The 16,041-nt window shown below is 38.3% G+C and overlaps 1 protein-coding gene across 1 annotated transcript; it reads left to right on the top strand.

Annotated features, from left to right (window-relative positions):
- Positions 1 to 11,151: 11,151 nt before the first annotated feature.
- On the top strand, positions 11,152 to 15,366 carry LOC147476848 (diiron containing four-helix bundle family ferritin protein, putative (Protein of unknown function DUF455)). Its single transcript, XM_086584368.1, has 7 exons — positions 11,152 to 11,666; positions 12,362 to 12,603; positions 12,811 to 12,907; positions 14,289 to 14,472; positions 14,579 to 14,660; positions 14,746 to 14,797; positions 14,898 to 15,366. Exons 1-7 carry the CDS (start codon positions 11,253 to 11,255, stop codon positions 14,967 to 14,969), a joined length of 1,143 nt encoding a protein of 380 aa, XP_086440494.1. The 5' UTR covers positions 11,152 to 11,252; the 3' UTR covers positions 14,970 to 15,366.
- Positions 15,367 to 16,041: the final 675 nt, after the last annotated feature.

The raw sequence follows: 16,041 nt of genomic DNA, 5'->3' as shown, positions 1-16,041 counted from the left end.
AGGGTAGGATCTATTAATCTTTTCTGCAGGGACGTAAATATCCTACCCTAAGACGACGTGTTGGCTTAAAGGTAAGATATATCAAACTCATATTTAATTAGGTTATCATAAGTGCATTTAATAAATGGAATGTAAGTGGTATTTATGTTGTGAGTTATTTTGGAAAGTGGGAATGATGAGTACTATTATATGAGATTCTTAGAATTTGTATATTGGGGGTGAAATCTTACTTTGGAAGAAACTACACGCCGTTTTGGAAAACGGAACTATATTGTCTTCCAAGTTGAAATGGTTGGTAATGTTATATTTATTAATTTGAAAGATTGTTATATATATTTTGTTGTTAGTCTACTCATACCAGCAAATTCAATTTGCTGACCCATGTTTGCTTTGTTTTGCAACGTGGGTGTGTTCTTGGGAACATAGATGGTGGAGTGCAGTGGATAAGGATACGTGATTTGGAGTTTCTCTTGGAGTCTTTTGGTTTAAGATTTTCTGAAGAGTTAGTTAGTTTCGTTATAGTTTAATAATGTGATTTAAGGATTTTTTTCTTTTCGTTTTTTTTTATTTCAGTTTTTGTATATATCGTGTTTGATAACAGGGTTTTGGGTTTTGTTTCACCCGGGTTTCCAGATAATTAAATATAATTGTTTTAAATATTGTCTGAAAATTTAGGGTGTGACAAAAGGCCACTTCAGATATGAGTGCAGAACACTGAAGAGGGATGAGAAGAATAACTGTGTACATGAAGACATGGTGCAGAGGAACGGAAACACAGGCAGAGATACTATCGCACTAGTCGACGACCTAGTGGGAATTGTGTCAAATTGTGGTGTGTGCTGTCTTAATACCTCATGTCAGGATACAGAGTAGGTGATAGATACAGGAGCATCCTATCACGTCACACCGCACAGGGGATTCTTCACTACCTACAGCTATGGTGAATATGGTGAAGTAAGGATGGGTAACAGTGGCATCTCAAAGATTATAGGCATTGGAGATATTCATGTAGAAACCAATGTCGGCTACACCTTGACACTCAAGGATGTAAGACATGTCCCTGACATACGGCTAAACCTAATTTAATTTGGCCGGAAATTAGATGACGGTGGCTTTGTAAACTTGTTTGGTAACGGGTATGGAAACCGAAAGCAGAGGTTCCATCAGTAGCAAGAGGAAGGAAAGAAAACTTGCTCTCTTTACAAAACACAGGCTAGTTTGTGTAAAAGTAGGAAAGCGAACGCGCGAAGAAGAAGCTTCATCCCAAGCGTGGCACAAGAGACCGTGGTCACATGGGCCTAAAAGGGATGGAAGTTCTTGCTAAGCAAAGGTTGTGCGGACATTAAAGGTACACATTTAAATACATGTACTCACTGTTTGGTAGGAAAGCAACACGGGTGTCTTTCCAAAGATTCCGTCTCACGAAAGGACAACGTCCTTGAACTAGTGCACCTGCAGACTTATGTGGTCCTATGAGAGTAAAGTCCCACTGGGGAGCTTCGTTTTAACATTCATTGATGATGCGTCAAGAAAGATATGGGCCTATAGTCTGAAAACCAAGGATGAAGTACTTGGCGTGTTTGAGAAATTCCACAGCATGGTGGAAAGAGAGACTGGGAAGTTGTTGAAGTGTATTCACTCAGATAATGGGGGTGAGTACATTGGGCCATTTGAAGAGTATTGCCAGAGTCATGGGATTCGTCATGAGCAAACCGTTCCCAAGACACCACAACATAATGGAATAGCAGAGAGAATGAACCGTACCATTGTAGAGAGGATGAGATGCATGCTATCTCACTCTAAGCTACCTAGAAGCTACTGGGTAGAAGCAATGCGTACAGCCGTGCATGTGATCAACCTGTCGCCGACAAAGCCTCTGAATAGTGATTATCCAGAGAGAGTATGGTCAGGCAGAGATGTTGATTATGGATACTTGAGGGTATTTGGGTGCAGGGCATTTGTGCATATTCCCAAGGATGAGAAATCTAAGCTTGATGACAAAGCCAAGCAGTGCATTTTTCTGGGTTATGGAGATGAAAAGTTTGGTTACAAACTCTATGATCCGATTAACAAGAAGGTAATCCGAAGTCGAGATGTTGTGTTCTTAGAAGACCAAACCATAGCAGACTTTGAGGAGGGTGAGAAGCTACAGGTTTTCACCAATGATCTTGTTGATTCAGAACCAGAAGTTCCTTTACCGCGTAACGCGTCGCGAAGGCATTGAGAATGCAGAGAACCATGAGTTTGAAGCTCATGATGAGAATCCTATTGCTCATGATGGGATAGAACCTATTGGTATAGAAGATGCAGATGAGATGCATGAACCACCACCGAGCAAGCGAAGTGCATCCTCCGAGGCACCAGCTGTGAGATGGGGCAAGGAGGTCCGATGAGAGGAGACTAGCTTCAACGGTATCCACCACATACGCACGCTTACTATCGGATGGTGGAGAACCTATGTACTATCAAGAGGCACTTGAAGGTATAGACAAAGAAAAGTGGTTGAAGGCCATGCATGACGAGATGGATTCTTTGCATATAAGAATCACACTTATGAAGTTAGTTGAGAAACCCCGCGGGGAGAAAAGTTCTCAAGAATAAGTAGATATACAAAGTCAAGCATGGGGAGAACAATCCTCACCCAAGGCACAAAAGCTCGCCTTGTTGTGAAGGGATTCGGTCAAAGGAAAGGGATTGACTTTGATGAGATTTTTTCTCCTGTAGTGAAGATGACTTCTATCCGGGTGGTATTGGGTATGGCCGCAAGTATGAACCTAGAGGTTGAGCAGACTAGATTTTAAGGCGGCTTTTCTTCATGGAGACCTTGAAGAAGATGTCTACATAGACCAGCCAGAGGGGTTGGAGGTCAAGGCAAGGAGCAACTAGTATGCAAGCTGATAAAGAGCTTGTATGGGTTGAAGCAAGCACCGAGACAGTGGTACATAAAGTTTGACTCCTTTATGGTGAAGCAAGGATACAAGAAGTCTGCTTCCGATCATTGTGCGTTTGTTCAGAGATTTCCAGATGGGGATTTCATAGTGATATTGCTATATGTGGATGATATGTTGATAGTTGGCCCAAACATCAACAAGATATCCAAGCTGAAAAAAGACTTGAGTAAGTCATTTGAGATGAAGGATTTGGGTTAGGCAAAGCAGATACTTGGGATGCGGATCACTCGTGACAGAAAGAGTGGGAAGTTGTGGCTTTCTCAAGAAAGCTACATTGAGAAGGTGTTGAATAGATTTAACATGGATCAGCCGAAACCCGGTCCGGTTGTCCGCTTGGTGGCCAGTTCCGCATGACCAAAGAGATGTGTCCTAAGGGTGAGCATGAGCAGAGTCAGATGGAAAAGATTCCTTATGCATCCCTAGTGGGCAGTTTGATATATGCCATGGTGTGTACTAGACCGGATATTGCTTTCGCCATTGGGGTTGTAAGCAGATTTTTGTCAAATCCGGGTAAAGAACATTGGGAAGGTGTCAAGTGGATATTGAGATATCTCAAGGGCACTTCCAAATCGTGTTTGTGCTTTGGTGGAAGTAAGCCCTTACTTGAAGGCTACACTAATGCAGACATGGCAGGTGATGTTGACTCGATAAAGTCTACCTCCGGTTATCTGGTTACGGTTACTTTTGCAGGGGGAGCAGTTTCTTGGCAATCTAAGTTGCAAAAGTGTGTTGCCCTCTCCACTTCTGATAGTATATTGCAGCCACCGAAAGTGTTGCAAAGAGATGCTATGGATGAAGAGGTTCTTCGACTAACTAGGGCTAAAAGTAAAAAACAGTTTTGTAGTTCTATGTGGCCGGTGGGCGCCATCCACTTGAGCAAGAATCTGAAGTTTTCATTCTAGATCCAAGCACATACACGTGCGTTATCATTGGATTAGAGAAGTACTCGAAGACAAGCATTTGTGTATCGAGAAGATCCATACCGACAAGAACGGGTCGGATATGATGACCAAAGTCTTACCGAAAGGTAAGTTTGATATTTGTTGTGCTACCGCTGGAATAGTAGCAGACTCCTCCTGTTGATTTGGAAATTGCATGGAGGTATCCCCCCTCACTGTTCGGGAGGGGGAGATTGTTGGAGTTATCCCTCACATGAGGAGAGAAGAAAAACGGAGCTGATTCTGCGTGAATATGTCAGAGCGCGACTGCGCTCAGAGTAGGCGCACCTGCGCCCATGCCGTAGAAGCCTCCAGTGTTCAGAGCGCGACCCGTGCTCAGTCTCCAGTGTTTGGGTGCGACCCGCGCTCAGATGAGGCGCACCTGCGCTCATGGCTCCAGTGTTTGGGCGCGACCCGCGCTCAGATGAGGCGCACCTACGCCCAAGTCTAACTTTCGTGGGCTTCGCTACAGTAACCGAGAAATTTGGTTTTTGGAGATAAAACCAAAATCAAGGTTTTGGAAAAATCTAACTAACCAAGTCAGAAGGATTGGAATCCAGACTAAAACAAAAAGAGAGAAACCCAATCTTGAAAGCTATCAAGATTGAGAGATAACCTTTACAGAGATACAACCCTGTAAAGAGATAAGAGTGATCTAGTAAGGTGAGAGACTGAAAGGAGAGATTGTAATCTTCCTTCCCACTTTATAAAGAACTGGCTCTTGTGGAAGTAGGCATCATTGGCTGAACCACGGTAAATCTTTGTTTTGTGGTTTGTCTTTACTGCTTTGCATTATTATTTGTTGTTGATAGTTGTTTAGCGAGTTGGGCATGTTAGTATAGGTTGTAGTTGATATTTAGATTTTGTCCGGAGTTGAATTGTTTCCATATACGAGTTATCTGTGTAGTGGGGGAATCGATTGGTATTGGTATAATCTCCAACACTACACTCTATATTGCAATAGTCTAGCTCTCTCAGATCAATGATGTTGTATAGGTTGTATCTTGCTGATTTTTGTATTTGCCCCAATGTAAGTATATGTGTGTGTCTTTTGTACGTTCTCTATATTGTAGGTTCATGAATTCTCGAAACCCCTTCTGTAAAAGTTCGAACTAAATTTTTCGAGATTATAGATTCAGGAATTCTCAAAACCATTACTGTCATATTCAATTCTCAAAATTAAGATACCCCATTTAATTCTTATTCAAAAGATAAATTAAAAGGAAAAAAAGGGAACAACAATTATTAGAACATAACCAAAAACAGAACAAATCATAATTAGGATTTGACCCTTTGACAGGAATTAGGATTTTGGGTAGCAGCATTCAATTCAGATAGGGAAACATATTTACCACTTTAAATGCTCACACCACACACATACCTTAAATGAAATCTGAAATGAAAACAAATTCTTTTTGACGGGATAATGACACGCAAAAACATATGTGCATCCCGAATCCAATTCTAATCCATCTCGATCAGTTCGATCAGTTCTCCTTATGGTAGGGAGTTATTGTTTTTATTTTTGCTTAATCACATTCATTCCCTGGTTGTTTTTCACGTATCTTCCGAGAAGGTTGATACAAAATGGACTGAAATGAGTTGAGTAAAAAAAGTTCATTTCTCCATGTCAAAAGTCAATGGGATTGGAGATTTACCAGAAATTTTCCTCATTGTTGGTTGGTCAGGGTTTAAGCAAGAACCCCTGGACAACCAATTCAAGAAGGTCCTCCATACTCATTTGGTATCAACTCCGAAGTCCTAACCATGACCTGAGGTTAAGTCTCTGCTAAACGTGATACGTACCTGTCTGTTTCTTCTTCACTTAGGGTGTGTTTGTTATAATGGAAACACTATGGAAAGAAAAGGAAAATAAGAGTGGTCCACCTTTTCCATAGTTTTTAAGGCGTTTGTTTAAATGTTTTGTGTCCTTAGCTAACCCCTGAAAATTTTGTGGAAAGGAAAGAAAATAGATAGATAGGGACTTACTACTAATACACCCATGACCCAACAATACAATTATTCATTTCCATAGCTTTTGCAAACAAACATGATTATTCCTTTCCCCAGTTTTTACTTTCCTTTCCCCAGTTTACCAAACACATACCATTTAAAATTATTTCATTTCCATTCCATTCCATTTCATTCCATAGTAGACCACCCATTTTATTTCCTTTCCTTTCCATGAGTTAAAATTTAACAAACACACCCTTAGTCTTTCAAAATGGATCAAGTTCACAGGTTTTTAGTTTTAGTCACGGGGTTTTTTTTTTTTTTTGGGAACTGTGGGTTTTTTAGGTTGTTTCCATTCTAAGTGGGAGACATCTATGCAGTTTTTTTCTCCATTTTTTTTGTAATCCCTCTCCTCCTGATTTCTCGTGAGTAAAATAGGGTACTTAAATTTGCTGAGGTGGACACCCTCATAGACCAGGAAAAGGGACAGTTATTATATATATATATATATAAAGATGAAAGAAATACATGTACTGAACACTACTATAGAGTGTCCAACACACTTACCCTGATAAACCTAATACGCAAATTCTATTGCAGTTTATTTCCAAGCAACAGAAAATAATAGAACTTGGCCAGTGGGTCACCTGGCAAGACCCTGGTCGAGGTTCCAAGAAATTTGAACTTCGAGCATATACATTGAAAGGGAAAAGTTGAAATAGGAATTCAAAAAAAGCTTTTCAATTTTTTTTAAAACACAGGGTACATAGAGTGTCTAACATGCATTCCTAAAAGATGGAGTTTTGCCACATCATGCATCATACATATGAGCCCATTGACCACAACTCCCTTAAATAGATTCTGTCGTGTAACTCCACAACTTCTAAGAAAAGTGGTGAAAGTAACAGCATTTTGGTTCCAATCCAAGTTTCAAAACAGCAAAACCAAAATCCCTGCGACCCACATAACAGTAGCAATTGAGTACAATGTTAAGTGTAACAGTAATGGGTTCAATTCCTACAAAATTGACAATTTGGACAAATCCAATACAGTAAACTGGTAGAGTTGTGTTAGAAAATGACCCAATTCCTCATCAAGCACATGGGTCCCTGTTTTGCAGTTGTTCTCTCACTATTTTCTCTAATTGAATAGTGTTATCAAAATAAATAAACATAAAGAAGAAAATAATGGCGAAAGTAATGACCTCTAATTGATTCCACACCTGAGTGCTGACTGATTGTTGAGTGAGTTGGGTGCATTATTGACCACAAATAGCAGCTAATTTTATTGGACTTTGGATAATTCGATGGCAAATGTTGTGCGACACTCACAGTCAACTACTATTATATCTCGCACCCACTTGCTTTAAGCCTTTAACCATTCCCGTTTACAAATAATCAGCAGTGGAGTAGAGAGGGGATATCTGTTTTTTTTTTTTTTTTTTTTTTTTTAGTTTTTTTAAGAGAGAGCAAATGAGGGGAGATTTCTTTTTTGATAACTGAATGAGGGGAGATTTGAGAAAGATAAAACTCATAAAATAGAAAAGAGAAAGACATTTGGCATATGTTTTTTTTTTGTTTTTTTGGATTTTAGCTTTTAAGAGAGAGAGAGAAATGGGCGCATAAGAAGAGAAGAAGATGAAAGAGAGACGGCTGGTTTCCTTTCATTTAAATTGAAAAAAACAAAAATATAAATGGTAATAATTTGGAAGCCTAGCTCTTAAAGCCCTTAAAGACATTGAATAATTTGTTTTTAATGTGAAGGGTAATAATAATCTATGGCAAAAAAACAATTGAATAGTGGCATGTAGTTGATTTCCGACTTGAATTTACACATACGTCCTTAAAGTCTTATGTAATCTTAAGGGTATAAATGGTAGTAAATTTTGAAATGACGAAGTAGCTCTTCTTAAAGACATTGAATAATTTGTTTTAATATTTTATCAAGGGTATTTAGTGGTAGAAAAAAGGCTAGTCCAATTTAAATGTCCATATTAATTATGACATATTCTACTAATTGAGATTGTTTTAAATCATTTTGCCCATATTTGGAAATACTCCAAATTAATTTGGGTACATTATTGGATTGAATCAGTTATTGGGTATGGCAAAAATTTAGGATAGTTATAGGGGTAGGGAGTGTTTCTATAGGTGTGTCCAAGATCACCTTTGTTATTTAGAGAAGAGTCCTGATGAGGAGAGATCTCTCCTCCAAATAGAGTGCACTTCAGTCATAATCGTCCAAAGAAAGATTGCTCTTATCTCAAGCTTCTAACGTGACTTTTACAATTAAACGGAGTCTGAGGCACACAAAAATCCAAAAAAACACTAAGATTCTCCCTCTATTCTCCAAAATTTCTGTCTTTTTTTGGTAACACTTCTATTTCTTCCTATTCTGTAACTCCTCTCTCTATTTCCTCTTCTACGTTTTGCGATTTTACCATGACCAATTGTAAACCGCAGTTGTCGGATGGACAAATTTCAGTTTCGTATCATGACAAAGTTCTTAAGAAAATGTTTAATCTTGTCATGGATTTAGCGTTCAAACTAATATTGCATCAATCTAATCAATGCAATCTTTCGTAAGAACAAACAAAAGAATGTTGATTCAAATTTGTGTGGGTACTTGTAAGAAGAGGATTTTGAATTGAATAGTTGCTGAACAAATATCAAACTGGTTTTTTGCCAAAAGATGTCCCTGAACTAAAATAGGCGCACTCGTTTGTTATTTTGGCTAGATCATAAAATTTTTTTCCCCTCGTTTATGAGTTTGCCTATTCTATTTTGTTAGGTTGGCCACGTCAGATTTGCCTTTTCTTTGAGCTGAGCTGTCTATTTGGATGGTTACAATCAAATGCGCTCTAAATCAGGAGAGAACGATTTTTCCTTATCATTTGACTTTAGAGAATATACTTAAAACCATTATACACGAGTACACGACCATTTTTATTTATTTATTTTTTTTATGATGAGACATATCTAATCTAGGTGGGTTAGTGGGTAGCTGGAATTATCCACAAAATGTGATTAATTTGTAGAGTGGTTAACGCGTTCACCAATATGAGGCATCTGTATGTGCCTAGGTGGAAACTGAAATTGGAGGACCCACCCAACGATTGAAGTGTCGCACAACAGTCAAGTTGGTCGTGTATTTTTTGTTTTTTAGATGAATGTATTCCTAAAGGGTCATATTACTGCCGGACCCCAATTTGTGTTGGGCGGTCATATTACTCCCACAAAAAAACAATTATTACAAGTATGTCATTGGTTTTAAAAAATCTAAAAAAAAAACAATTATTACAAGTATCTTTATTTCGTGCCTCCAAAAATTAAATTCAAACCCCAAACTAAAACCATGGAATTTAGATCGTTTTGGATTTAAGTCCCAAACGACTTGGCCACACCGTTTGGGACTTAGTCTAACGACTCGACCATTACCTGGCCAAGGTCTCCAAAAACGCGAACTTTGAATTTTTTTTCAAAGTTGAATCAACGATATGGCCACATTGTTTTGGATTTAAGTCAAAACGGTGTAAATATCATATCGTTAGGATTTTTTTAAGTTCAAATGGTGTGGCCATTTTTATAAGTCAAATCCCAAACGACGTGGTCACATTGTTTTGGACTCAATCCGCGGTCGGTGTGGTACGTATGCCGTTTGGGATTTGAACTTTGAAAAAAAATTTAAGTTCTGTTTTTTGGGCTCTTGACCGGTGTGGCCGGGTCGTTTGGACTAACTCCCAAACGGTGTGGCCAAATCGTTTAGGACTTAGTCCAAACGAGCTGGCCGGGTCATTTAAATTTGGGGTTTCGAATTCAATTTTTTGAGAATCAATGACATACTTGTAATAATTGTGTTTTTTTTTTAGATTTTTTGAAACTAATGACACACTTGTAATAATCGTTTTTTTTTGGAGTTCGCCCAACACAAATTGGGGTCCGTCAGTAACAAATACCAAATTTATCTAAGCCACTGCGAGGGTAAAACCGGAACAATGAGTGAATAAGTTAAGCCTCGGAACTGAAAAAAAACAAGAAAAAGAAAAGGGTCCCATACTTGGGGACCCCAATTTGTGTTAGGCAGACTTTCACCAAAAACAATTATTCTGAAGTGTGTGCCGTTGGTTTGAAAAATCAAAAAAAAACAATTATTACAAATATACCATTGGTCCCTAAAAAAAACTTCAAACTTAAACGACTCGGCTAGGTCGTTTGGACTAAGTCCCAAACGATTTGGCCACACCGTTTGGGATTTAGTCCAAACGACCCGGCCACACCGGTCAAGAGCCCAAAAAACAGAACTTTATATTTTTTCAAAGTTCAAATCTCAAACGACATAGCCACATTGTTTTGGACTAAGTCCAAACGGTGTGGCCATATCGTTGAAGACTTAGTCCAAACAGTGTGGCCATATCGTTGGGGATTTTTCTAAGTCCAAACGGTGTGGCCAATTTTTTCTAAGTCCAAATCTAACGACATAGCCACATCGTTTTGGACGGTCAGACCCGCGGTGTGGCCATGTCGTTGGGATTTAAACTTTGAAAAAATTTAAAGTTCGTTTTTGGATTCTTAACCGGTGCCCGGTCATTTGGACTAAGTCCCAACGGTGTGGCCAAGTCGTTTGGGACTTAGTCCAAACGATCTAGCCGGATCGTTTAAGTTTGGGGTTTCGAATTCAATTTTTTGGAGACTAATGGCATACTTGTAATAATTGTTTTTTTTTAGATTATTTGAAATCAATGGCACACTTGTAATAATAGTTTTTTTTGTGGGAGTCTACTCAACACAAATTGGGGTCCGTAAGTACCAAATACCATTCCTAAATGAGTCCGGCTATACAGTAACCGGTTACTGGGATTAAATTCCGTTGGATTCTCTGGGTTACAGATCTCGGCACACACAGATTTTGGCGCACACATGGATCTAAATCAATGGTGACTTGTAACGGAACCGGTTACTGGAATCCTTCCTAAATTGTTCAAAAGATTACATCAACAACAATTCAACCAAGAAAACATACATGAGCTAAAACAAATAAATAATAAATTAACAATACATTCATGTGAACAAACGGCAACAGATTCTGGATTGTCGTTCGACACTAGTTCTGTCGCCCTAAGATCTAAACCACGCCACAATGCCACATCCACAAAGCTTGGTAGCATATTTGTGACCAGTCCAACTAAGTAGTAGATGTGGCTAATTAAGCTACCACCTAGAGATGAAGAAACCAGTTTTGCGGATTTTCGGTGGAATGCTCTAAATTGGTAGTCTTGTTGTTTTAGGTAAGTCCGTTTGTTTGTTCACACAAATTCAATCTTTGTAGTTTGTAGACAGTACACACTGACGCACGTGCTCTTCCTTTTGATTAACCCTGAAGACCACCAGGTATGCCACAGCCAAAAAAATAGATGCCACCAAAATTCATGTTACCAACGTCACTACGCCACACACTCTCCTCCACACTACCCCTCAAGACCCATTCATTCTCTTCTTCTTCTTCTTCTTCTTCTTCTCTTCACTACAAACAGTGGACTGGTCTTCAAAACTGGAGAGAAACCCCCCTCAACGAAAAACGTACATGGGGACCCAAAGGTCCAGTAGCCACAACTACTACTTCAACTGGACTATACAATGATAATAATGATCCAACGGTGTCTGTTACTTCTTTATCTGAACTTGCTACTTTACTTCTTTCAACCAGTGACCCTATTGAGAAATCAAAGCTTTCTCATTTAGCTTACTCGAAATGGCGTCGTGGGCTTCTCCCTCTTGGTGTTTCTGTACCGCCCATTTGTCCAGCTCGCCCCTTAAAACCCCTTCTGGTTTGTTTCTTTCTTTACTTCTTAATTTGCTTTATATTTTTCTATGCACTCAATCTGTTTACTGGAAATTATATTGTATGCAATTTATAAGACTAGATACTTGAATAATCTGATGATTTTTCCTTCATGAAAAAAAAATGTAGTGGGAATATGAAGAGGGGGAAGAGGGGAGGGGTTATTTGAAGGTGTGGACAATGTGGTGGAAGAAACAGGATGAAACTCTGGTTTCATTGAAAAGCCAAGTCAACGAACATTGCGTGGCATTATGATGCCACTAGGATCTATGCCTGTGTTTCTGTAGTTTGATACATTCGATCAGAACTTCCCCAATTTTCGCCTAGTTACTAGTCTAAAACTTCTGTCTTGGATAATGTTTTACTCTTTGTAGTCCTATTGTGGAGGCGTTCATGTAATGGCATTTTCATAGAATCTCACCACCGTTAAATTGATAGTTTTTCCTCGTCTTTATTGAAGAAGGAAAATTCTTGTAATGTAGAAATGCCTCATTAAGGATTTTGAAGTGATTATCATTTTGGCCGATAAGATATTTAATAAGTTTGTTTTCTTAAGCACATTGTTCCAAGGTAAACATTTACAAGGACATTGGTGATGATGACTATCATAACAATTGAAAGTCAATATATTTGCTAGTCATTTGAGTTGCAGCTAAATGAAGTCTTTCTTGAAATATTCAGGTTTCCCCAAAGGAGATTCCAGCTCCCAAGAGCTCGGGTTTGCCACTGAATGCTTATATGCTTCACAATCTTGCACATGTGGAACTGAATGCTATTGATTTGGCATGGGATACAGTTGTCCGATTTTCTCCTTATATTGATGTTCTTGGAGAGGGCTTCTTTGCTGATTTTGCGCATGTTGCCGATGATGAGAGTCGGCACTTTAGCTGGTGTTCTCAGAGACTGGCTGAGCTTGGGTTCAGGTGTGAAGGGGAATCTTATGCTTTGTATATTATTTTTAATTTCATTTTGCTATCCCTGTATGTTTGGAATAAAGCATAGGCCATAGGATGACAATGAAAGCTTGTTTTATTTAAGGGGCTCCTATATCTAATATCTTGCTATATTATGCCAGTTAAAACTTTTGAAGACTATATTGTTTAAAATGTCTTCATTTTGTTCGATCGCAGCTATGGAGATATGCCTGCTCATAACTTGCTCTGGAGGGAGTGTGAAAAATCATCTGGAAATGTTGCAGCGCGTCTGGCTGCGATTCCGCTGGTACAGGTAATCTTCCTGCTCTAGGATCTTGTAATTAGTAACTTGAGAATTTAGGGATGCTGTCTCTGCGGACTGGTAAAAATCATGCACGTTATGCAATCTTTGATATTTATTTGGGCACAGATCCTATCTATCCAATAAATACGAGAAACAAGGCTTTACGACATACCTAGGCTTTTAAGAAGGGATTAACTGTTCATACATGTACACTCCAAGAACACTATTTTCGGGGATTCATGGACAATGCATGTTACAAGATACCACCTTGAGATAAGGAAAACTTGGAAGTGAAATTACTAGGGTTGAAGTCTTGTAGATATTAGAGGAAACTGATAAGATGGTTTGCCACACAATTATGGATTTTCATGTAAGATCCATGTTATATCTAGGATGAACTTGTATTAGAAAGTAATTAATACGAAAATAGTACAGCATTTAAAGAAAGGAGAAATAAATGTAACCCATCCTCGTTGAGTATTTAATGAAGAAACATGTGAAGATTTTTGCCTTGTTGCCCTAAGTTTATTCTACAAAGTCTTGAATGAAGCTTGGGCCTCTGAGGTGAGAAGGCGTGTTTTGTGTGTGTTTGTGTCTATTTGACATTTTTCTCTTTTTGACCTGCATTCTCTTTGATATAAACTGTTGTGGCTCTCTTCATTCTCCATAAGCTCGTGCTTTTGGAGTAAAATGGTATCAGAATCGTAGGCTGTAAGAGGTTGGTGTTTTGAGTCTCCAATCAAGCTCCACTCTGAGGAAAGGGTTTTGAAGTATGTATCTCTCCATAGATGTGCTGAGGTGTGTGTTTTAGCTGCTTATTAGAATTCCATATGCTCGGTTTGGTAAAGTGAAGGTTCTCCACAGGGTCTTCCTCTATACTGTTGGTGATGTTGTGGTGAATCTTTATTGAGGAAAAACATTGGTTATATGCCTCAGACACCATTGGCTCATCAATGTGAACATCATAGTCACAACCTAATGCTCCCATAACAAGATTTTTCTTATGATACTTGCATGCACCCAATTGCTTTATGATCCTTGGTGACTCCTTTCAACTGAAACTATCATTTCATGAGGTGATATTTCGTCATATCTACTCTATAGCTCCAAGCTTTAACATCCTTTTGGTATGCAGTTCCTGTTGGTTTCACTATGAAAGCATTAGGTGCTTTGGTACCTTTTAAATCCTCGAACGAAGCCAATATTAAATATGAATAGCTGCACTCATTTAGGTCCAGGAGCAATTAAATCAGCTCATTTTCTCAGGAGTTGCGTAACTTTCAATTCGCTTGATTCATTTTTAGCTTCAGTGAGGCCGGTTTTGATTCTTATTTGCTTTACTTCTATTTTCTACTGAGGCTCGTTTTATCTATTTTTCCGTCTTCTCAAGGAAGCTAGAGGGCTTGATGCAGGGCCTCGGCTAGTGAAAAAGTTAATTGGATTTGGAGATCTTAGAACATCGGACATCGTGGCTAGGATTGCTGATGAGGAAGTTGCACATGTGGCAGTTGGTGTTTTCTGGTTTGTCTCAGTCTGTGAGAAAATGGGTTGTGTACCTTGCTCCACTTTTAGAGGTAACTATAACTTTTGGTTAGACTAAACTCCTGTCAGATGAATGCTGATGTGTTATACCTACTTAAATTCAACACCTATCAATTTTCATTTACAACTATGTTGTAGACTTGTTAAAGGAGTATGACGTGGAGCTGAAGGGGCCATTCAATTATCTAGCTCGAGATGAAGCTGGACTTCCTCGTGACTGGTAGTTGATTTGTTTCATTGATTAACATTTCTAAATCAGCTTGTTTTAAAAGGAATGGTTTCACTTACATGCACCTTTCATGTAGGTACGACAGTTCATCTGTGGACAAACAGGAAAATACTGAACAGCTTTCGGAGGTATGCCATCCTGGAAACTATGTATATTTTGCAAAAAGTATAAGAGCTCAGTCTTTGAATTTCATTTCTAAGAAGCAATCGTTACACATCATTGTAACAGGTCTATGAGAGGCTTGCTTCCATCATTTCTATGGAAAAAGAAAACTCCAGTTTGAATAGCGATCCACAATGATCTTGAGTTCTTTACTTGCTATCTGCGTTGAAGTCTAGTACCTGCGTCCCTACATAGTTTGCATGTTATTTTGCAACAAAGAGGTAAAGCTTGATTTCGGTGGTATTACTCGTCCAACACCAAGTCACCAACTCACCAAGATCAGTCAGTGACTTGGCATCAACTCTGTCGACTTGGTGATGTTGGCACCTCATACAGACCTGGTTGGAAGCTGCAATGTATCACTATAAGTGGCCTGGTTTAAAGTGTGCCGTTGACAATTCTTAAAATCATTGTACAGTAATATTGTAATAGATCTATTAGTTAGTTCATCGTAAGAGTTAATTTGATGTAAAGAGGGTACTTATGTATGCATAATACAGTTTACTCCTGCATCAACCGGTTTTTGGGTCCGCCAGGTTGTCTACTTGTTTGAAACTAGGAACCTTCCAGATGATATTCTCTTTGTTTAGGGATAACTGCAGAATAGATATGATGACATTAAAAGTTTTGCAGTGGGTTGGTGCATAGTACAAAATATCAGGATATGGGTATTTATCGATATTCAATTTCTGGATATGTATTGTGGATATATCCTTCTCTTTGGGGATATTTGATATTGTTTCACATGTAAATATTGTTGATATATTTAAAATATCGATAAATATCATAGATATTTATTGATATATTATGATACATTATTTATATTTATTTGAAATATAATGGTAAATATTAAATAAAATTGTTATATACACAAAATATCGTCAAATATCTCTAAATATCACAAAATATTCTAAAATATTACAAATATTACAAATATTATCGAAATATCATTGATATTTGCAGTCGTATATATTTCTAAATATATTGTGATATTTATATATTTTTCTCAGAAATTTAAATAGATATTTCTAAATATCATAATATATCGAGATATTTTGTACTATGGCTCGGTGACATCCATGATGTTGGGCGTTGTTTCTCTAACAGTATTCCAGTGACACAAAGACAAAACATGTGATTCTCTTTCCACCATATCCACAAGCATTGCATATTTGCATTCATTTGTCAATTCTGGCGGATAGAAAATTTA

This window comes from Coptis chinensis, chromosome 9, assembly GCF_015680905.1.
Source record: "Coptis chinensis isolate HL-2020 chromosome 9, ASM1568090v1, whole genome shotgun sequence".
Classification (NCBI taxonomy): domain Eukaryota; kingdom Viridiplantae; phylum Streptophyta; class Magnoliopsida; order Ranunculales; family Ranunculaceae; genus Coptis; species Coptis chinensis.
Note: the sequence above shows the minus strand (reverse complement) of the source record. Positions and strands in the feature narration are given on the sequence as shown.